This window comes from Homarus americanus, unplaced genomic scaffold (genome assembly GCF_018991925.1).
Source record: "Homarus americanus isolate GMGI-L3 unplaced genomic scaffold, GMGI_Hamer_2.0 scaffold2539, whole genome shotgun sequence".
Lineage (NCBI taxonomy): Eukaryota > Metazoa > Arthropoda > Malacostraca > Decapoda > Nephropidae > Homarus > Homarus americanus.
Window position 1 is genome coordinate 1,263,142 of NW_024725489.1, and position 24,701 is coordinate 1,287,842.

The following is a 24,701-nucleotide window of genomic DNA, read 5'->3' on the forward strand; positions in this document are numbered from 1 at the left end:
CACAGTCTTAACACACTCTTAACACAGTCTTAACACACTCCTAACACAGTCTCAACACACTCTTAACACACTCTTAACACAGTCTCAACACACTCCTAACACAGTCTCAACACACTCTTAACACACTCCTAACACAGTCTCAACACACTCCTAACACAGTCTCAACACACTCCTAACACAGTCTCAACACACTCTTAACACACTCCTAACACAGTCTCAGCACACTCTTAACACACACTTAACACTCCTAACACAGTCTCAACACACTCTTAACACACTCTCAACACACTCCTAACACAGTCTCAACACACTCTTAACACACACTTAACACTCCTAACACAGTCTCAACACACTCTTAACATACTCAAAAATTAATTAGTCAGACTTACCAGAGAAGAAGGACGGCAGCACTAAGGTGACGGGTCATCCCTCGCCTGTGTGAACGAGGGCGTGTCGTGGGCGTGGTTGTGACGATGGGCGTGACGTGGGCGTGGCGTGGGAGTCACTGTGGGCGGTCCGTTTGTTTCAGCTTACGACCCTTCCAGTCTTCTACCATGATGTCCTGTGTGAGAGATGACCTGGTATTAGTGTGTGTGTGTGTGTGTACCTGTATATGGTTGCGTACACCTAATTGATTTCTCGTCAGCAGGTAAACAGTATTGAGAGTTTGGGTCTTTAAATCACACTGGCTGGGCTGTAACTTTACTTAACAAGATATAAAGAATTATCCTGACAACAACTTTACTTAGATGGTTTACAGTGTGTTACTCTGACAGGAACTTTGCCACAAATCAGAGAAATATGCGTCGATCAAACATCAAAGTTGAATAATAAAATAACAACTTAAGTTCACACACACACAAAAAAAAATATGATAATGACGAAGAGTAAAAAAAACAACAGCAAATAAACAGGTCATTTTTTTGGTGTTCTTTGTTTTCTTTTCCCGGTGATGAATAAAAGATGAGAGCAGCAACACGCACTACAGTCAGCCAGTGTTGCTCTTCTTGTTATTTATATGTACAGTATTCCTCTACCTCAATAACTATAAAGGTCTTTTAAATCACGTGCTCCCTTATCATTTTACTAGACAACAACTATTAAAAAGAAACGAGGAAAAAATACATCTTCCATAACGGTGCGGAATATTTCTAACCTATGAATTAATTCCGGGTTATATATTCAAGATGTCTATTATACAACACGTACATTAAGTACATGAGACGACAACAACAACTACTGAAGGTGTATTTACGTATTAATATTTTGTTGACTGACCGCTTTCTCAACATCTTGTTCACTCTGACACCTTGTTCACTCTGACACCTTGTTCACACTGACACCTTGTCCACGCTGACACCTTGTTCACTCTGACACCTTGTTCACACTGACACCTTGTCCACGCTGACACCTTGTTCACTCTGACACCTTGTCCACTGACTCTGACACCTTGTTCACTCTGACACCTTGTTCACACTGACACCTTGTCCACGCTGACACCTTGTTCACTCTGACACCTTGTCCACGCTGACACCTTGTTCACTCTGACACCTTGTTCACTCTGACACCTTGTCCACGCTGACACCTTGTCCACGCTGACACCTTGTTCACTCTGACACCTTGTCCACGCTGACACCTTTCCACGCTGACACCTTGTTCACACTGACACCTTGTCCACGCTGACACCTTGTTCACTCTGACACCTTGTCCACGCTGACACCTTGTTCACTCTGACACCTTGTTCACTCTGACACCTTGTCCACGCTGACACCTTGTTCACTCTGACACCTTGTCCACGCTGACACCTTGTTCACTCTGACACCTTGTTCACTCTGACACCTTGTTCACTCTGACACCTTGTTCACTCTGACACCTTGTCCACGCTGACACCTTGTTCACTCTGACACCTTGTCCACGCTGACACCTTGTTCATCTGACACCTTGTCCACGCTGACACCTTGTTCACTCTGACACCTCTTGTTCACTCTGACACCTTGTCCACGCTGACACCTTGTCCACCGCTGACACCTTGTCCACTTGACACCTTGTCCACGCTGACACCTTGTCCACGCTGACACCTTGTCCACGCTGACACCTTGTTCACTCTGACACCTTGTTCACTCTGACACCTTGTCCACGCTGACACCCTTGTCCACGCTGACACCTTGTCCACGCTGACACCTGTTCCACTCTGACACCTTGTTCACTCTGACACCTTGTCCACGCTGACACCTTGTTCACTCTGACACCTTGTTCACACTGACACTTTGATCACGCTGACAGCATAAAACAAAGCATTCTATAGTCGTCAGCACCCGCCTGAATACGGTTCCATGACAAAATCCCAACGGGATTGTCATTTGTCAACACTAACCTAACCTAACCTAAACATAAAAGTGTTTTATTTTATATTTTATATATGAGACTGGGGTTTTATCCAGTCACCCTTGAATACAACACTAGACATAAAGCTCAGTGATCATGTATTGTTGAGAGAGCTAATTCGCATGTCTACACACACACAACTACAGGCAAGGATTTAGTTAGTGTAGCATGAAACTTTATCAAGTATCGCCTGCCGTGGTCATGCCTCATACAAGAAGTTTAATTGGTTAATTCTGAAGCCTCGACCAGCACGCAGGTGGCTCTGTACACCTGCGTCTCACTCCTAACACCTGTGTCGCATTTTTAACACCTGTGATTCACTTCTAACACCTGTGTCGCACTTCTAACACCTGTGATGCATTTCTAACACCTGTGTCTCACTTCTTACATCTGTGTTTCACTCCTAACACCTGTGTCGCACTTTTAACACCTGTGATTCACTTCTAACACCTGTGTCGCACTTATAACACCTGTGATTCATTTCTAACACCTGTGTCTCACTTCTAACACCTGTGTCTCATTTCTTACATCTGTGTTTCACTCCTCACACCTGCATCTCACTCCTAACACCTGTGATTCATTTCTAACACCTGTCCTCATTTATAACACCTGTGTCTCACTTACCGCCATTTTAACACCTGTGTCATTTTACACGTGTCTTAACTAAATATTTAGTGACAGTGTTACCATATACATAATGACAGTGTTACCAAAAAGTGTACATCTTTTGACAGTGTTACCAGAAGTATATTATAAATGACAGTGTTACCAGAAGTATATCATAATGACAGTGTTACCAGAAGTATATCATAATGACAGTGTTACCAAAAGAAGTACAGTACATCTTTTTGACAGTGTTACCAGAAGTATATCATAATGACAGTGTTACCAAAAGTACAGTACATCTTTTGACAGTGTTACCAGAAGTATCATAATGATGACAGCCAAAAAAAGTACAGTACATCTTTTTGACAGTGTTACCAGAAGTATATGTAATGACAGTGTTACCAGAAGTATATATAATGACAGTGTTACCAAAAGAAGTACAGTACATCTTTTTGACAGTGTTACCAGAATATATCATAATGACAGTGTTACAGAAGTATATCTATAATGACAGTGTTACCAGAAGTATATCATAATGACAGTGTTACCAGAAGTATATCATAATGACAGTACCAGAAGTATATGTAATGACAGTGTTACCAGAAGTATATCATAATGACAGTGTTACCAAAAGAAGTACAGTACATCTTTTTGACAGTGTTACTAGAAGTATATCATAATGACAGTGTTACAGAAGTATATCATAATGACAGTGTTACCAGAAGTATATCATAATGACAGTGTTACCAAAAGAAGCAGTACATCTTTTGACAGTGTTACCAGAAGTATATCATAATGACAGTGTTACCAGAAGTATATCATAATGACAGTGTTTTCAGAAGTATATCATAATGACAGTGTTACCAGAAGTATATCATAATGACAGTGTTACCAGAAGTATATGTAATGACAGTGTTACCAGAAGTATATCATTAATGACAGTGTTACCAAAGAAGTACAGTACATCTTTTGACAGTGTTACAGAAGTATATCATAATGACAGTGTTACCAGAAGTATATCATAATGACAGTGTTACCAGAAGTATATCATAATGACAGTGTTACAAAAGAAGTACAGTACATCTTTTTGACAGTGTTACCAGAAGTATATCATAATGACAGTGTTACCAGAAGTATATCATAATGACAGTGTTACCAGAAGTATATGTAAATGACAGTGTTACCAGAAGTATATCATAATGACAGTGTTACCAGAAGTACAGTACATCTTTTGACAGTGTTACCAGAAGTATATCATAATGACAGTGTTACCAGAAGAAGTACAGTACATCTTTTTGACAGTGTTACCAGAAGTATATCATAATGACAGTGTTACCAGAAGTATATGTAATGACAGTGTTACCAGAAGAAGTACAGTACATCTTTTTGACAGTGTTACCAGAAGTATATCATAATGACAGTGTTACCAGAAGTATATGTAATGACAGTGTTACCAGAAGAAGTACAGTACATCTTTTTGACAGTGTTACCAGAAGTATATCATAATGACAGTGTTACCAGAAGTATATGTAATGACAGTGTTACCAAAAGAAGTACAGTACATCTTTTTGACAGTGTTACCAGAAGTATATCATAATGACAGTGTTACCAAAAGAAGTACAGTACATCTTTTTGACAGTGTTACCAGAAGTATATCATAATGACAGTGTTACCAGAAGTATATCATAATGACAGTGTTACCAGAAGTATATCATAATGACAGTGTTACCAGAAGTATATCAAAGACAGTGTGTACAGAAGTACAGTGACCACCAGAAGTATATCATAATGACAGTGTTACCAAAAGAAGTACAGTACATCATAATGACAGTGTTACCAAAAGAAGTACAGTACATCTTTATTATCCTCGGGGTGGGTGACAAACGTTCACACACAGGCATTAAGAGTTTTCAAGAAGCAGGTTTTCAATAGTTGCATCTCGTGAGTCATGTATGTAATGTATTGCCCTTTACTGAGAACTACCGAGCCTCTAATTGCTGCCTGTTTGCCTTTGTGAGTCTGATACAGTACTGCATATACCAAGACGTGAGCGACCAATGTTTCCTTTTAGTTTCAATGTTTCTTTTCAAACATAACAGACAGGCAGTAAACCTTTTCAAGAACGTATCCTCAGTGTGTGTGTTGTGTTGAGTTGTGTTGTGTTGAGTTGTCTTGTGCTGTGTTGTATCGTGTTGTGTTATGTTGTGCTGTGTTGTATTATATGTTGTGTTGAGTTGTGTTGTTATGTTGTGTTGTGTTGTATTATGTGTTGTGTTGAGTTGTGTTGTTATGTTGTGTTGTGTTGTATTATGTGTTGTGTTGAGTTGTGTTGTTGTGTTGTGTTGTATCGTGTTGTGTTGAGTTGTGTTGTGTTGTCTTATGTGTTGTGTTGAGTTGTGTTGTTATGTTGTGTTGTGTTGTATTATGTGTTGTGTTGAGTTGTGTTGTGTTGTTATGTTGTGCTGTGTTGTATTATGTGTTGTGATGTGTTGTGTTGTGTGTCGTTTTGTGTGTTGTATTATGTGTCGTGTTGTGTCGTCTTGTGCTGTGTTGTATCGTGTTGTGTTATGTTGTGCTGTGTTGTATTATGTGTTGTGTTGAGTTGTGTTGTTATGTTGTGTTGTGTTGTATTATGTGTTGTGTTGAGTTGTGTTGTATTGTGTTATTATATTATGTTGTGCTGTGTTGTATTATGTGTCGTCTTGTGCTGTGTTGAGTTGTGTTGTTATGTTGTGCTGTGTTGTATTATGTGTTGTGTTGAGTTGTGTTGTTATGTTGTGTTGTGTTGTATTATGTGTTGTGTTGAGTTGTGTTATGTTGTGTTGTGTTGTATTATGTGTTGTGTTGAGTTGTGTTGTTATGTTGTGCTGTGTTTGTATTATGTGTTGTGTTGAGTTGTGTTGTTATGTTGTGTTGTGTTGTATTATGTGTTGTGTTGAGTTGTGTTGTTATGTTGTGCTGTGTTGTATTATGTGTTGTGTTGAGTTGTGTTGTTATGTTGTGCTGTGTTGTATTATGTGTTGTGTTGAGTTGTGTTGTTATGTTGTGTTGTGTTGTATTATGTGTTGTGTTGAGTTGTGTTGTTATGTTGTGTGTGTTATGTTGTGTTGTGTTGTATTATGTGTTGTGTTGAGTTGTGTTGTTATGTTGTGTTGTGTTGTATTATGTGTTGTGTTGAGTTGTGTTGTTATGTTGTGTTGTGTTGTATTATGTGTTGTGTTGAGTTGTGTTGTTGTGTTGTGTTGTATTATGTGTTGTGTTGAGTTGTGTTGTTATGTTGTGTTGTGTTGTATTATGTGTTGTGTTGAGTTGTGTTGTTGTGTTGTGTTGTGTTGTATTATGTGTTATGTTGAGTTGTGTTGTATTATGTGTTGTGTTGAGTTGTGTTGTTATGTTGTGTTGTGTTGTATTATGTGTTGTGTTGAGTTGTGTTGTTATGTTGTGCTGTGTTGTTATGTTGTGTTGTGTTGTATTATGTGTTGTGTTGTTGTGTTGTTATGTTGTGTTGTGTTGTATTATGTGTTGTGTTGAGTTGTGTTGTGTTGTGTTGTATTATGTGTTGTGTTGTGTTGTTGTGTTGTATTCGCCCACCTGTTGTATTTATAAACGTGTATTGTGGAGCGTCTTCAAGGAATTGTTACACTTCAACCTTATTTATGGTTATAAAGTGTGATTATTAATTTATAAAGGTATTGTCAGAGTTAATGGACTATCTCTCAATACCTCTCTCAATACCTCTCTCACTACCTCTCTCAATACCTCCCTCAATTTCTTTCTCATTGTCACTCACTCAATATTTCATTCTCATTCTCTCCTCTCAATATATTTCTTAATCTCAATTTCCCATTCTCTCTCTCTCTCTCTTAATTTATTTTCATTCTCTAACAGATCTGTAAAGGCCACACAAGATGACTAAACCTTTGTGCTGGGTATCTATGTATGTACGTATGTATGTATTTATGTATGTGTGTATGTATGTATATATTTATGCATGTATATATTTATGTATGTATGTATTTTATTTATATATAATTACATGTCTACATTGTTTTGTGTTTTTATTTGTTTGTTTGTTTACATCGTTATATCAGAGGTGTGTAGAGCCTCGGTAAGTCATCACCAGCATATTTTCCCCGTAATGGCGCGGCCAATAATGATGAAACAACCAAATTACTTCCTGGAAACATTGTGATAATAAACGAGGCGAGTGGATACAACGCTCACTACATGTCGTAAAGGTCATTGGTTCGCACCCTGGGCTGGGCTACCTCAGGGTCAGTCAGGTGTTAATTGTGTACCTGACGTTACAGTTACGGCGGTCGAGTTCAGTGTCGGTCTTGTTGCCTCTTTCTGTATCGAAAGTTTTGTCGAGATATAATCCTTTGAGTGAGGAGTGAATGGGGAGGTGGTGAAGGTGTGTGTGACCTACTTGGTGAAAAATACTCATTACTCACGGTCGAACACTATACTTCTGTTGTTATTATTATTATTATTATTATTATTATGATGTTAGTTACGGTACATTAGGTAATACAGCATGAGGGAGATCTAAGTAGATATATAGATAGATAGAGACAAATGTTAAGCGTGTGTTAAGTATTGTGTGACCTGTATGTATATTAAGTAGTGGCCATGTGTTAGAGCAGGTCCCACATGTGCCACAGGTCACTCTCCTCCCACCTGTGTTACCTGTACGTGTACCTGCGTGACTGGTCATTACCCATTATTATACATTACACCACAAACACGTACATACATACATACACTCTTTCTTACATACATACATAATTTTCATGTAGATCCACAATGGAAACGCGAACAAGATAAATCTCGATAAAACCTGCACACAGAAAATGGGAAACACTGGATGACCTTAGCACCTTCATTTGCCTCTTGAATAAAGACTAAAGCTAAGGTGCTCCCCTATTCTGTGTGGTTTATCGACACATACATACATAATAATGGGTGCCCCTCGAGGATGGCCGGCCCTATGACCACCTAGGCGTGAATATGTTAAAGTGTAGAAGCTGTCACCAACACAACAACTACACCCTAAGTCAACGAGCTGCATGACCCAGTGTCAAGGAATAGTCAGAGAAGACCGGACAACTCGCCAGCAGCACTGGCTAACCGTTACCCCGGAACACGATCCGCAAGTCGATTAACATCCAGGTTCCCAATTACTGCTGGGTAGACAGAGGCAAATGGCGTAAAGAAACTTGGCCATAGTTTCACTCTGCCCGGAGATCGAACCCGAGGCGAGGGAGCATGCTGACCATTACACTACATACATACATACATACATACATACAACTACATAATCTCTATAATAACCCGTAAAACCTATTGTCAACAAGTAATATCCATTTTTGGAGGTAAATTTAGAGTTAAAAAACTACCTTACAGTATTATGACAAACACCAACACTGTCTCGCTAGGTTAGGTTAGGTTTGAGATAATTTATGACAGTCATACGGGAGTACCTGATCAAGCTACTGTGATAATTACCCCATAGTCCATAATACAGTGTTACATAATGATCCACACACCTGCTGCACCAACTCTTGATCGACCGACTACAGCAGGAGGCAGGAGGCAGCTGTGAGAGGCGCGGGCAAGTGTGTGCCTCTGCTTGAAGGGTTTAGTCATGCAACTTTTTCAGGCGCTAACAATCAGGTGTGACCCAATAACTTTCAGCCCTTTTAACCCCTTGCCCCTTAACACCTTACCCTTTAAGCCTTCAACCCCCTTCACTCAACCATTTAACCCCTTAAGACCACCCCCTTACCTCTTAACCCATTGGCCCTTAACCCCCTTCACCTTACCCTTTAACCCTTCACTTAACCATTTAACTAACCCCCTTAACACCAACCCCTTACCTCTTAACCCTTAGCTAGTGGTTACACCGTCAATTCCTAACCACAGAGGGGATGTGTAGCGCCTGGTCACAAGTGTATTAACAACTCTCTCCCCCTGACCCCCCTGACACCCCCTGGATACCACCCACTCCTTGACCCCCTCCCTGACACCTCTTACTACCTCCACCCCCACCTAACCCTGCCGCCAACCCCTGACACCCACTGTCCCTGCCAACCCCTGACACCCTCCCTGACTACACACTCTCGTCCCCACCTACTGCCAACCCCTGACACCTCCTGACTACCACACCTCTCGTCCCTCACCTACCGCCAACCCCTGACACCCTCCCTGACTACCACACCCTCTCGTCCCTCACCTACCGCCAACCCCTGACACCCTCCCTGACTACCACCCCTGACCTCACTTACCGCCAACCCCCTGACACCCTCCCTGACTACCACCCCCCCCTGACCCCTCACCTACCACCATCCCCCTACCAGGAACTAAGAGACTGGAATGCTGAAGTTATCGTTATATATCGCTCGACAGTTATCATGTGTACCTTTACTACTACCACCACTACTGCCACCACTACCACTGCCACCACTACTACTAACTACCACCACTATCACTACCAGAACCAGCACCAGCACCACCACTACCACCACGACTGCCACCACTACTACTAAGACGACGACCATCACTATCACCACTACTACTAAGACGACGACCACCACTACTACTAACACGACCACTATCACTACTACCACCACTACTAACACGAACACTACTATTACTACCCTCCGTAAAGAATCATTGTGTACACCCCCAACAAACTCCTCCTGGTGTACCAAAAATGTCTCGCGTGTTAAGGGAAAATAAGAAAGAGAAGGACAAAACTAAGTGTTTATCGTAAAGTAATTTGGTTTGTTAATGATGTGTGATAATGACGTATAGTTGAAAGATAATGATGTTAGTGATGAATCATTGTTTGTGTTGTGTTAGGTTAGGTTTGGTAAGTTTAAGTGGTGTATTGGTATGTTAATTAGTAAATATATATAAATAAACACACACACACTACTCAGTTCTTGGTTTGATTAAGAAAGATTTGTTTTGTGGGACCGACAGACCGACAGACCGACAGACAGCGTCCTACTTTCTGGCAGTACGGGGGGGGGGGCAGCCTTGAACCACATCTGTCACGAACCTGTGTGTAACTCGTTCGGTCAGGCTAGGTCAGGTAAGGTTAGGTTAAGTTATGTTGCTTATCTGTAATACATACAAACATACATACATACATACATACATACAAACATACATACATACATACATACATATGCAGTTACATAAACAATAAAGCTATCGATGTAATAACGCCTTATGACCGTCTCACCTGTCGGACAAAACGCTAAATACACTGTCGGACAAAACGCTAAAAACCCTGTCGGACAAGACGCTAAAAACCCTGTCGGACAAAACGCTAAAAACCCTGTCGGACAAAACGCTAAAAACCCTGTCGGACAAAACGCTAAAAACCCTGTCGGACAAAACGCTAAAAACCCTGTCGGACAAAACGCTAAACACTCTGTCGGACAATAAGGACATATCTTACACGTATTATAGATCAACACACACTGATCTCTTGTTGGTGTGTAAACTTGGCTGTGTGTGTGTGGTGAAACATTACCTGCAGTATGTGTCCTGATACATGTATACTTGTCTTACTATACATAAATTACCTACATTGTTTATATACATGTTGAACTGTATACCTGTACTCTCTCTCTCTCTCTCTCTCTATATATATATATATATATATATATATATATATATATATATATATATATATATATATATGCTGAACTGTACACATGCATCTAAAGGACACTTCGATATAACGGACTCTCCTCATCAAATAGTCCGGACTCTAACGGACTCACCAAATAGTCCGTTAAAGAGAGGGTTCACATCTAACGGACACCTCGATATAACGGACTCTCCTCATAAAATAGTCCGTTAAAGAGAGGGTTCACATCTAACGGACACCTCGATATAACGGACTCTTGTCACCAAATAGTCCGTTAAAGAAGGGTTCACATCTAACGGACACCTCGATATAACGGACTCTCCTCACCAAATAGTCCGTTAAAGAGAGGGTTGGCATCTAACGGACACCTCGATATAACGGACTCTTGTCACCAAATAGTCCGTTAAAGAAGGGTTCACATCTAACGGACACCTCGATATAACGGACTCTCCTCACCAAATAGTCCGTTAAAGAGAGGGTTGGCATCTAACGGACACCTCGATATAACGGACTCTCCTCACCAAATAGTCCGTTAAAGAGAGGGTTGGCATCTAACGGACACCTCGATATAACGGACTCTCCTCACCAAATAGTCCGTTAAAGAGAGGGTTCACTGAATTTTGAAGTTTCTTAAATATGGGTTTAGGGTTTATGAGATGTTCCGTGCCAGAATGACGTAAGTGACATAGCAGGTTTAAGATTGCAGTTGTTTTAATATTGTTTAAATTTAATGACATCATCTGAAAAATTCCCCCAGTTTATTTCACCTAATGATTAACCTAACCTAAGCTAAACTAACCTAACTTAACCTAACCTAAGCTAACCTAACTTATTCTAAATGGTGTTTGTGTGTGTATGTGGGTGCAGTATATGTATGTGTGTGTGTGGGTGTATATGTGCTTGTGTGTATGTGTGTGTACGTGTACAGCAGCAGATCAATGCATGAGTGGACGTTGTCAAACTCTCTTCATTATCCTGAAAGACCACGTACACGCGTCTGTACGTACATGAACAACACGTATACCTATCCACGTACATGACATCACTTACACTTATCCACGTACATGAACACTAAGTACATGCATCTCTATGTACACGAACACCCACGTACACACATATTCACGTACACGAACACCACGTACACACATCTTCACGTACACGAACACCACGTACACACATCTTCACGTACACGAACACCACGTACACACATCTTCACGTACACGAACACCACGTACACACATCTTCACGTACACGAACACCACGTACACACATCTTCACGTACACGAACACCACGTACACACATCTTCACGTACACGAACACCACGTACACACATCTTTACGTACACGAACACCACGTACACACATCTTCACGTACACGAACACCACGTACACACATCTTCACGTACACGAACACCACGTACACACATCTTCACGTACACGAACACCACGTACACTTACCAGGTGTTGGTAAGTTGGTCTCCAGTAAGTTTCTTCCACTTGTTACCTCCGCCCTCCTCCACAGTCTGGCCAGGCAGGAGACATTCCCTGCCTCCTCCTTTGGTCTCCTCTTGACCTCCAGCACTCTCCTTTGTCTTCTATATTGTTGCTCACTTGTCTTTTCCCTGGCCTCCTGCCTACCTCCACGTGGCCTCCCCCTGCCTCCCACCTTCACCTCGTCCAATTTACCTCCACCAGACCTCTACTTGTCCTCCAACTCCACACCTCCACTTGGGCTCCACCTCCAGACCTCCCACAAATCACAAATGTCTCTGGCCTCCACCTCCACAAGATCTGTACTTGGCCTCCTATAAACCTCTCTCTGGCCTCCAATTCTTTTATCTTGTTTTTGTTTTGTTCTACATTCCTTCTCGTGGCCTCCTCCTCCTTGACCCCCACTTGACCCCCAACCGCTTTTTATCTCCCTCGTGTTCCAGTCACAAGAAATCTGACCACCAATCACTGAGGACCTCTACCATACTCCATTCACCAATCACGTCCTCTCTACCAATCCAGGAGGAAAGCGAAGGTGATTAGGTCTCAGGTAACTCACTCCAATCATCACTACATAGTTTCATAGTCGTGTGTTTTTCTTGCCTAATCCATTACTGTGATTGGCATTAAGTCACTACAGGGATTGAATGTTCAGATCCAATCAGCTCAGTTAATGCATTTGACTGATATACAGTTTACAGTCACTGCAGCATTTGTATCAGATGGACTGACATATTACCAGTCGTCACATACAGTTACCACAGTCACCACGCATCAAATCCAGTTAGTTATCAGAATTTAGATGCCCACTTAGTTTCCAGTCACCACACACGAGTAATCCAGTCACTAGGGCCCACAGTTAGTGTCTATCATAATAAACAGTTAATATCCAGTATGTATATCACATGAACAGGTAAAATCCAGTTATATCTTCAGATCCACACTCAGTTTCTAATTCCCAGTCAATTTACAGTCACGGAATACAATACACAATCCAAATAACATATATCGTAAACAACTATTCATTTACCAGTTACAACCAGGTACAGAATTTAATGTGTGTAAGTTCGTCAACACACTCATGGCGCGCGAGTGTGTGTTTGAGTGTGTCTGGACTAGAGCAACCGTGTGACTCAGTAGCTGGCGCGGGCTGCACTGTGTGAGTTAGGGGGAGAGACATACTTACAGTGTCGTGGTTTAGAGGTTGACGTAGACGACTGCGCGGTGTTGAGGTGGTGTTAGATGGTGGTAAGGGTGCTGGACATCGGAGCAGGTCAGCAGGTAAGGGTGCTGGACATCGGAGCAGGTCAGCAGGTAAGGGTGCTGGACATCGGAGCAGGTCAGCAGGTAAGGGTGCTGGACATCGGAGCAGGTCAGCAGGTAAGGGTGCTGGACATCGGAGCAGGTCAGCACTATCACAATAATTATCTCGGGCATTTGTCAATATTTGTTGTCTCAATAATATCAATTATCTTCACTAGTCCCCTTCCTTCCTTCCTTCCTTCCTTCCTTCCTTCTTGATGGCAGATGTAAGAGTGATCATGGTAGACAAGCGGCAAGAAAAATACACACACATCTATCTATCTATCTATCTGTCTGTCTACAGTGTAACCTCCTTATAACGGACTTCTCTCCATATAATCCGTTACATGGAGGTTTCACATATAACGGACCCTATATATAACGGACTTTCCTCTCTTTATAATCCGTTAAATAGAATGTTTCACTGTGCCCTTCTTTAGCTGTCGTGTAAAGTGAAGGAAAACAATAATAATAATAACGCCGCCCTCCATAACACAAGCAAACACATATGACGTAAGTTATAGTGTTGTTAGGTCACGCTAGTGTGTGTGTGTGTTAATTATTTGCTTAATATTATATTGAGGAGCTGCGTCAAGATGTGTATCAATGGTGTTATGTAAGGTGTGTGTGTATAATAATAATAATAATTAACGGTTTATTGAAAAAGTCATCAGTCCGAAGGCTGAAGATATACATTAGACAACAATGACTTATTACATACAAAGACATGGGGTGGGTGGGTCGTTTAACAAAAGCTTTCATTACTAAGGAACAATGATTGAACATACAAATTATTAAAATTTACAGTTGATGGCCCGGGCGTGAGCTGGTCATGGAGACACCAGGTGGTGGGGTGTTCACGTGGTGTAGTAACTCCTCCTCGGGTGTTGATATGAAGGACCTCACGTAATGTGTGTGTGTCACCTCTTAGTGTTACTACTCCTGATGATGCATAAATGAACAAAATATTGACCTTGTTATTATAAAAGTTGACCAACACTTTATTGTTTCATGGTTGATGATTGTGGCTCTCAGGGTGACGCCTCAGTATCTTGACACAACTAAATGTTCAGTTAGCAGCAAGTACTGGCTGATAGATGATAACGAATACAATGTAAATTAAACTTACACACACACACGAACTGAGTTGTATTGTTCACTTGTTTTTATTATTATTATTATTATTATTATTATTATTATTATTAAGTTACAAATTACACGTAATGACCTGGAGTAGTAAAGGTAATATTTTGCATCACTTTGAAGGTCAAGACGATTATCGCTAATGTTACCTGGCGGCCGTCATTAATAACGGTTTGTTAGTGGACATACAGGTGTGTGAGAGTGGGGGAGAGGGAGGGAAGGGGACTGAGGGAGGGGAGGAGAGTCAGAGGGAGAGGGAGAAGAATGGTAGGGAGGGGAGAAGAGAGTAAGAAAGGGGTGAGATGGATGGAAGGGGAGAGAGTTCCTCGTATCAACTACAGTAAGTACTTATTATGGTGTTTGTCTCACACCCACACACACACACACACTCTGTATACATAGTGCAAGTATAGAGACAATATACAGTGCAAATATAAAACATTGCATAGAAACAGTTTGCATAGACAATATACGTATATAAACAACGTATATAGGCAGTTCATGTATACAAACAATGTACTGTATATAAACACTGAGGCAATGTATTACACGGGGGTGTAGCTCAGATGGTAGAGCGCTCGCTTAGCATGTGAGAGGTACGGGGATCGATACCCCGCATCTCCAGCTAATTTTTATTGTTTTAAAATGTTTATAAATGTTCCTTCCGCCGAGTTATAATTAGAGATATATAATGAAATACTTGTTGTTAATATGAAAGCTGATTTACTCGATAGTACTAAAATAATATTAATGGCTGAGAAATTATTTTAATGTTGATGTGGAAATATAAAGGAAAATTTTATTTGTAGAGATAATTATGTTTAATTTGTATTTTATTTTGTTAAGGTGAAGAATTAATTAAATAAATAGATATAGGTAGATCGACGAGTAAAATCGGTATACAAGTTCCTATATTTCAGGTTGTATGTAGGTCGATTATATAGAAAGATAGATATTGGTCCATTACATAGATAAAACAGAACGACAGACATTTTATTTACGTTAATCATCATACAATCACATAATATTTTAACTCATACATAAACAATACAGACATACAAACAATGGTAAACAGTATGTTAATTTAACCAAGAATAACTATACAGCTGTTAAACAATTATTTCCTTAATGATCCTCACTGTTAATGTGAGATAAATAATGTGTGAATAATTTGAATAAAACTGGAGATACAATTTGTTTCCCCGGTAATTTAGTGACATAGTTGCACGTGTAAATGAACCCATCCGCCATATGTGTTGCAGGCAAAGAGTGTATTTTTGTATTTTACCTTTATCCTCTTCACCACTGATCGGCTCGTTAGCCGCTTGGGCGATCGGTCACGTCTCTGATTACTTTTACTTTTCATTTATCCTCTTCACCTAAAGATCGGCTTGCTAGTCGCCCGGGCGATCGGTCACGTCTCTGTCACGCACTGTTGGCAAGTACTGGGTATGCACCGGCTCCTGATGTACAGTACCTGAACCCGCTCCAGTGTTGGTCAAGTCTTGTGCACTTGTAAGTATACTAACAAAAATAAACGATAAAATTAATATGTTTTTGGCTTTAATATATAATTCTAGACATCATATTCTACCCAGAGTTTGTTTAGTTGTCCCTGGAAAGTCAATATTAAGCGTATGACCAAATATTTAGTTTTAGATGAGTGACACATCAACTCACGCCAAGGTACTGAGAGAAAACGGGAACGAATAAGTTTAACGGGTACTACTATATATTTAACCAGTCATTTCTCACGCTTATTTGATAACTGTTTAGCACATAATGTTGCAAGTATAATATAAAACATGAAGACTGATAATTTCTTTACTTCAATCTCAGTCTGGTGGAAACAGTAATAAGAAAATATGGAGACATCAGATTCGTGTGTTTGGCAACAATATAACTGGTTTCTCATTATTATTTCACCAATTAATTATCAATCTTACTAACCTATCAGGCAGTTGGTCTATTCTTTGTACAGTAACTATATCATGATCTTTATTGTCCAGTGCTAGTGGAGAAGGAAGGTGTAGTGAGGGTCGCGTACACAAGCTAACGCCCTTCTCACATCTGTCCCGTGGAGTTGAACTTGTGGTCGCTGTGGTTAGATTAGGTTATGTTAATACATCTATTAACTGGTTTAAGATTTGTCTGTTCTGGAGACGTAGATCTGAGAAGTATTGAATGGTCTTGGCTCGCCCCACAAGGGATCACAGCTCAAGGTTGAAAAAACCACAAGTACAGAAAACTGTGAGGGGTAACTTTTTCGGGGTGAGAGTTGTGAACTCTTGGAACAATCTGCCAGAGAGTGTTGTGACGGCACCGAGTGTGAGCTCTTTCAAGACAAGACTTGACCAACACTGGAGCAAGTTCAGGTACATTCAGGAGCCGGTGTATGTCCAGTACTTGTCAACAGTGAGTAACAGAGACGTGACCGATCGCCCAAGCGGCTAACGAGCCGGTCAGTGGTGAAGAGGATAAAAGTAAAAGTATGAACGAGGTGGTGTTGATATAAACACCAGCAGATGATTAACTTGGAGAAGAGGAAGGTGGTGATGATGAGGGTGTGGTGTAGGAGACAGCACAGGTGAGGTGAACGTCCTAACAGTCACAACCAGTGGCGGCTCGTGAAAAATAAAATGGAGGGACTGCAAGCCTCACACAACAGTAGGTGACCTACCTCAGGTATGAGTTGTAGTTGATGTCCACGAATTCCCAGGGCATGGTAGTAGTGTTGGTGGTGATGGACCAGTATTAATTGAAAATAAAGTCGGCGTGTCTGCTCTTCGATGTAGCAAAATTGTTTATTTGTCTGATAAACACTGATGTTAAACTGGCGTGTATATTCTTTGTTCCTGCTTGTACTGTTCTGTTGAATGGTGTAGGTCTTCCTCTTGCTTTGATTTCAGTCTTTTCATTTAATGTCAGCTGGGAAAAGTTGATGTTTTGCAAATACTTCACTCGATTTTCCATCGTCAAAGGGTAATTAAAGAAAGCACGAGTTAACCACACCGTCCACACGTTGTACGAGACTGAGCTGCTTCAAGTGCAGCTCATTGTGGCGCCAATTAATAACAGACATGAATCGTACAGCATTGACAGCAACTATGAAAGTAACTTAAATTTTGGTCTGATTTTAATGAAAATTCACTTAGCAACGTATTGAAAATAATTAAATAACATATTAAATGATATATTTGTTGGTAGTGTATTATTGAGCTGTCTCTCTAAAGGACTCATACACCTGGCAGTGAGTGTCTGGGGGGACGAGCCGCCACTGGTCACAACTCACATAATATATTAGACAACACAATATTGTTGTTTTCATTAAAAAAAATACACTGATTATACAAGTACGTAGACAGTGTAGGTATATAGACAGCATAAATAAACAGTAATGTCTATGTACATTGTTTATATACCTACCTCGTGTATGTACATTGTTTATATACCTACACTCACCATATATAACTATTACAGCAGTACACTAGAGCCTCTCGTTGCCTCCCACCGACAGCTGTGTGTGTGGTGATCCCAGAAGACGACCATGACTAAAAACTCCAACGTTTCTCCAATTTACTCAAGACAGGATATTGATGCTCGAGCGGCCATGGAGGTCTGTAAGAACCTGAAGGGAGTGAAGTGTTGGAGGGTGAGGTGTGTGGGCGTCCCTCCCTCACCTGTTATACTGGAGAACAACCTAACCTAACCTAACGACTGTAGGATGATTTAACCCAGATTAGGATTTTTTAGTATCATCTGCCCATAATAATAATAATAATAATAATAATAATAATAATAATAATAATAATAATAATAATAATAGAGTTGGTCGTGGTATTCTTCCAACACTGTTAATAATCAATCAATTTTGTACGCCTGTCATGGTGGTCTTGATGTCTGATTGGTTAATAATACCTTCCCTAGTTAATCCACAGATTTGATTGGTTAATAACATCTCACTTAGTTAATCCACGGTTCTGATTGGTTAATAACATCTCACTTAGTTAATCCACAGTTCTGATTGGGTAATATAGCCTCCCTGACCGTCACACGTGGGTTGAGTGTGGACAAGTTGATGTTTATACATAAATACACAGTTCAGCCTTGTCACCGAGTATACATAGTTCAGCCTTGTCACTGAGTATACATAGTTAAGCCTTGTCACCGAGTATACATAGTTAAGCCTTGTCACCTATACATAGTTCAGCCTTGTCACCTAGTATACATAGTTAAGCCTTGTCACCTAGTATACATAGTTAAGCCTTGTCACCTAGTATACATAGTTGAGCCTTGTCACCTAGTATACATAGTTGAGCCTTGTCACCTAGTATACATAGTTGAGCCTTGTCACCTAGTATACATAGTTGAGCCTTGTCACCTAGTATACATAGTTAAGCCTTGTCACCTATACATAGTTGAGCCTTGTCACCTATACATAGTTGAGCCTTGTCACCTAGTATACATAGTTGATACATAGTTGAGCCTTGTATACATAGTTGAGCCTTGTCACCTAGTATACATAGTTGAGCCTTGTCACCTCGTATACATAGTTGAGCCTTGTCACCTAGTATATAGTTGAGCCTTGTCACCTAGTATACATAGTTGAGCACATAGTTGAGCCTGTCACCTACATAGTTGAGCCTTGTCACCTAGTATACATAGTTGAGCCTTGTCACCTAGTATACATAGTTGAGCCTTGTCACCTAGTATACATAGTTGGGCCTTGTCACCTAGTATACATAGTTGAGCCTTGTCACCTAGTATACATAGTTGAGCCTTGTCACCTAGTATACATAGTTGAGCCTTGTCACCTAGTATACATAGTTGAGCCTTGTCACCAGTATACATAGTTGAGCCTTGTCACCTAGTATACATAGTTGAGCCTTGTCACCTAGTATACATAGTTGAGCCTCACCTAGTATACATAGCCTTGTCACCGTAGTAGTCACAGCCCTTGTCACCAGTATACACAGTTGAGCCTTGTCACCGAGTATACATAGTTGAGCCTGTCACCTAGTATACATAGTTCAGCCTTGTCACCTAGTATACATAGTTGAGCCTTGTCACCGAGTATACACAGTTGAGCCTTGTCACCTAGTATACATAGTTGAGCCTTGTCACCTAGTATACATAGTTGAGCCTTGTCACCTCGTATACACGGAGTATCATACTTGATGACAGGCAATATACAGGGTGTTTCTGTATATAGTGTACATATATCATTAACCTCATACTAGGAACAACATCTTAATGACTATACCTTATTGAAGGGTAGAGACACAGACAGACAGGCGGAGAGATAGACACAGACAGACAGGCGGAGAGATAGACACAGACAGACAGGCGGAGAGATAGAGACACAGACAGACAGATACAGAACGAAAAAAACAGATAGATACATAGATAGAAAAACAGATACAGACAGATAAATAGAAAGAATGACAGACAGGTAGACAGACACGTTAATACGATACACACAGCAGGGGCGGCTTCAGGAATATCAAAGAAGGGGTCCAAGAAGTTTTAGGTGGGGGGAACACAGTGAGCGCAGCCGAGGGGGGGGGGGCTTTAAACTCCCAACCCCGAATTATTTTTGTTTAAATCCGACCAATGTCATGGGCATTGTGAGGCCATGTTATATAAGGAGATATTCTGAGGTCAATAGTAATAACTTTTTTCTCTACAAAGACGCCTGAGTACAATACTGCATTGAAGAAAAATTATTGGAATTTACTGGTGAAAAAGGGGGTCCAAAGACCCAGGACCCCCCCTGGATCCGCTCTTGTACACCCATAATAATAAATAACTATAGACGATAATAATATAATAAGATACAGGATAAGGTTTTATTTGCCCCAGCCACTTCACACAAGACACTACACTACACTTAAGGACTTGTGACACGTCTTGACACTTTATGACACATCTTAACAAATTCATAAGTCTTGACAGGCCTTGACGAAACATGAATTACCTTTGACCTGTGTTAACACGTGTTGATGTGTCTGTACGTGTGTTGAGATTATTAGGGACCCACAAATCTTATATATAACAACAGGAAGAACAACATAGTCGACAAAACACGTCATCATCATCATCATAATACAACGTGAAACAAACGCACCAACACACTCTAATTGTATCTTTCAAAACACACCTTAGTTAGCAATAGAGTGCAAATATAGATCTAATATATCAGGCTTTTAATATGGTGATATTGTTGTAGTTTTGCTCATATAAGAGGAAAAAGTTCACCATGCTTTGAACACTTGTCGAAGGGGGGGGTCAGTAAAAGCCATGTGTCTGTTTTTCTTGTTTTTTAATTATTATTTGTTTTTAATTGGAGGTGATGTAGTAAATACCTGTTCAGTGGAAATATAATAATGTGAGTTTTCTTAGTATATATTATGCTGTAAAGAACAACAAATATAGTATTGTATTTTTTGGAATATAAATATTTTTGGGGGGATTTGTGATTTTGACTTTTATTAAGTTAACCTCCCGGTGTGTTATGGCACATTGTTATAGTTTGTGGGATGGGAAATTGGGGAAAAGTAATTCAATTTATCATCATCAATTGTCCAGTTGCTGCACGACATAAAACCATTATTAAACTAAACCTCGGTGTGTTATGCATGGTGATCCAAACACTGATGACTTCACCTTAGATATATCAACACTACGTCACCATCCTCATGTGAAGCAGCCCGTCGTGTTTGATGTTTACACGTTCTAATGTAGTGTAGATCATATTGAGAACCTGTGACTATATACTTTATCAAAAATACATTAATTCCTCCCACGGTTTGTTTCGTTGGCGCCACACACACACGAATTAATTAACTTGTCGTGTAAAGGTGTGTGTTTAGTTAACGGTTGTGTCGTGGTGGTGGTGTTGGTCGCTGTGAGTCAGACTTCTGCCAAACCTCAAGTGACCGTAGTCGTCGTACTCCCCGCCGCCTCGCTTACCAAACCTCATGTGACCGTACTCGTCAAACTCCCTCTTGCCCGCCGCGTCGTGGAAGTCCAGTAGTTCAGGGTCTTCAAAGTCCTGCACCAGTTCCTCCACCAGCGCCGGCGGCAGGTGGCTCTCCTCTAACTGTATCAGGAAGTCAGGGATACATTAGGTGTCCGTGTGTCTATAACAGGGTGACTCAAGATAATTTATACACATTGCCTTACAGGTTTTCATAATGATCGGGTAAACAGTGTATATATCTTTTTCTGAGACACGCTGTATTAATATACTGCACATAAGTTTTTTCTTCAAGGATTAAAATTTAAGTTAGTTTAAGAAGGAGTACCTACCCTGTGTCTCACCACGGGGGCCAGAACTACCTACCCTTTGTCTCACCACGGGGGCCAGAACTACCTACCCTGTGTCTCACCACGGGGGCCCAGAACTACCTACCCTTTGTCTCACCACGGGGGCCAGAACTCGTGCTAGGGAGGAAGGTCTGGCTGGAGCCGACACTCCCCCAGACAACATGAAGGCCGCCATCACCACCAGCACCGCCGCGGTCCAGCTTGTCCACCTCATGGTTTGTAAACACTCGCCTCACCACTGTACACTGCGGGGGGTGGGGGGAGGTGCTTTAATATATGTTTATTATCCCGTCGTTTCCAGTGGGGATGTAATAGTAGTGTGTGTGTGTGTGTGTGTGTGTGTGTGTGTGTGTGTGTGTACTCGATCGTTACTACTTCAAAAACTGTAAAGTCAGGTACCCACATACAGATTATTAACAGTGACATAATAAGAGGTTTAACACGTGGCTGAAGTTAGTTAAACAAAGCTAAAGATTCATGTTGATTTCAAGCTAAGAATAATAACATCAAGCTAAATATGTTATTATCAAGCTAAAAATAATAACATCAAGCTAAAATAACCAACACAGCTAAGACTCGGGAAAAAATAATAGCTCTGCAAACGACCATCGACAACTCATTACTAAGCTAAACTACCTCAACCAATTAGACCTTCAAGTTGGTTAAGTGAGGTAACGAGGTGATTAAAGAGACAATTTATCCCGTTAAAGTAGATAAAGTTCTCTAATTTACCTTAAGAGACGAACTCGTGGTACATGTTCCTATAAATAGCTCTGAGGACGTACTTATAAACTCTTAATACTACTTATCCATACTTAAAATACTTATAAATATTTCATACTACTTATAGCTAGTTCAGAATACTTACAAACACTTAAAACTAATAATAGATTGATTAAATTACTTGTAAATACTTAAACTACTTATAGACAGTTCAGATCACTTATAAACAACTAATATTACTTATAAATATATTATACTTGTTATAAATACCTAAGACTACTTACTAGAAATGATTCACATTACTTATAAATGACTTAGATAACGACTTATAAAACACTTATATGATGGTTGTGTTGTAGTGAACTTACAGCAGATATTATGGTCATTATTTCTTGAACTTATTATTAGTTTTCTTACGTATAAAGATGTTATGTCATTATTATTATTATTACAACTACTTTTTTTACGTTTCCTCCATCCTCCCCCAATAGCCACACCTTCGCCGCCATTTTATTACTTACTACGACTAATAATAATAATACAGGTACCTCTAATATTGATACTGCTACTGTTTCTACTATTGCGACTACTACTACTACTATTATTATCATCATCATCATCATCATCATCATCATCATCATAACTATCAGTGTTGATTACTGTTATCGCTGCTGTCATCACCTGTGGCGTCTACAAGGTGCCAGACGATAACAAGTTCTGTACAAAGAAGTTGATGATGTGAGGTATAGAGATAAACAACACCTGCCTCACCTGCCTCACCTGCCTCACCTGTCTCACCTTCCTCACCTGCCTCACCTTCCTCACTTGTCTCACCTTCCTCACTTGTCTCACCTTCCTCACCTGCCTCACCTTCACCTTCCCTGCCTCACCTTCCTCACCTGCCTCACCTTCCTCACTTGTCTCACCTTCCTCACTTGTCTCACCTTGTCTCACCTTCCTCACCTGTTTCCACCTTCCTCACCTGTCACCTGCCTCACCTTCCTCACTTGTCTCACCTTCCTCACCTGCCTGCCTCACCTGCCTCACTTGTCTCACCCCACTTGTCTCACCTTCCTCACTTGTCTCACCTGCCTCACTTGTCTCACCTGCCTCACTTGTCTCACCTGCCTCACCTTCCTCACCTGCCTCACCTGTCTCACCTTCCTCAGCGGCCTCACCTTCCTCACCTGTTTCACCTTCCTCACCTGCCTCACCTCTCACCTTCCTCACTTGCCTCACCTTTCTCGCTTGCTTCACCTTCCTCACCTGTCTCACTCACTCGTTAATTATGTAAACATCTCAACAACAACACAACGCACGCTCTATGTACATAATATATTGTACTTCATGTTGTTGCTACTACACCCTCCTCTGTGTACCTAACTCCACTACACCCCTTACTGTGTATCTGCCCATCACGTGACACCCTACACAGCATACGAAATGATCTAAGACACAGCACAACACATTATGAGCAACACCACAGCATAATGAAACACAACACAGCATTACCCGAGACAGCATAACACAGTCTAATGTAAATACAACCTAACTTACAGCACAACACAGCATGAGTTCGAGGCAACACAGCACACCTTAGCAGTACAAAACAGCAAGAGTTAGAGGCAACACAGCACAACACAGCCATCGCCTTGCACCCTCACATGTTGTTTACAATTTTTCACGCACCAATATTTTTATCTAGTCAGGACAACACTTAAGACCTCCACTGTTACTCCATCATTAATGTTACACACACACACACACACACACACACACACACATATAGACACACACACACACACACACACACACACACACACAAGCCCTCACCGCCTCCGTAGATACAGTAAATACAGCGGACAGACAATACCCCAGCCACGGTATTGTACGGTACAGCAGTTAGCCCGTACATCAATGACAGCAGTCAGACGGTACAGCAGGCACACGGCACAGTAAGGTGATCAAGGACTGGCTGGAGGAGGGCCAAGGAGCTCACCGATGTTGTTGTTGTGGTGGTGGTGTGTGGAGTAACTCTCACCTCGCTCGGCCTTCC

At 40.9% G+C, this 24,701-nt stretch overlaps 2 protein-coding genes and 1 non-coding gene across 3 annotated transcripts in view; 1 reads left to right on the forward strand and 2 right to left on the reverse strand.

Annotated features, from left to right (window-relative positions):
* The window catches only part of LOC121865089 (glycine receptor subunit alpha-4-like), a 43,091-nt gene extending 29,785 nt beyond the window's left edge, over nucleotides 1-13,306 (reverse strand). Inside the window, 2 exon segments of the mRNA XM_042364421.1 lie at nucleotides 390-562; nucleotides 12,116-13,306. Coding sequence (XP_042220355.1) covers nucleotides 390-427 — 38 coding nt within the window. The 5' untranslated portion in view covers nucleotides 428-562; nucleotides 12,116-13,306.
* A 1,838-nt stretch (nucleotides 13,307-15,144) lies between these two features.
* Trnaa-agc lies at nucleotides 15,145-15,217 on the forward strand. Its single transcript has one exon. It is a non-coding gene; the product is annotated as a tRNA-Ala (tRNA).
* A 5,211-nt stretch (nucleotides 15,218-20,428) lies between these two features.
* Nucleotides 20,429-24,701, reverse strand: LOC121864942. Its single transcript, XM_042364152.1, has 3 exons — nucleotides 24,645-24,701; nucleotides 22,008-22,167; nucleotides 20,429-21,695 (listed from the first exon to the last, which is right to left on the reverse strand). Exons 2-3 carry the CDS (start codon nucleotides 22,134-22,136, stop codon nucleotides 21,462-21,464), a joined length of 363 nt encoding a protein of 120 aa, XP_042220086.1. The 5' UTR covers nucleotides 22,137-22,167; nucleotides 24,645-24,701; the 3' UTR covers nucleotides 20,429-21,461.

Coding starts and splice junctions, on each gene's coding strand:
- LOC121864942 (XM_042364152.1), bottom strand. CDS start 22,136: ATGAGGTGGACAAGCTGGACCGCGGCGGTGCTGGTGGTGATGGCGGCC. Junction 21,696..22,007: donor CCCCCGTGGTGAGACAAAGG/GTAGGTAGTTCT, acceptor TTCCTGATACAG/TTAGAGGAGAGCCACCTGCC.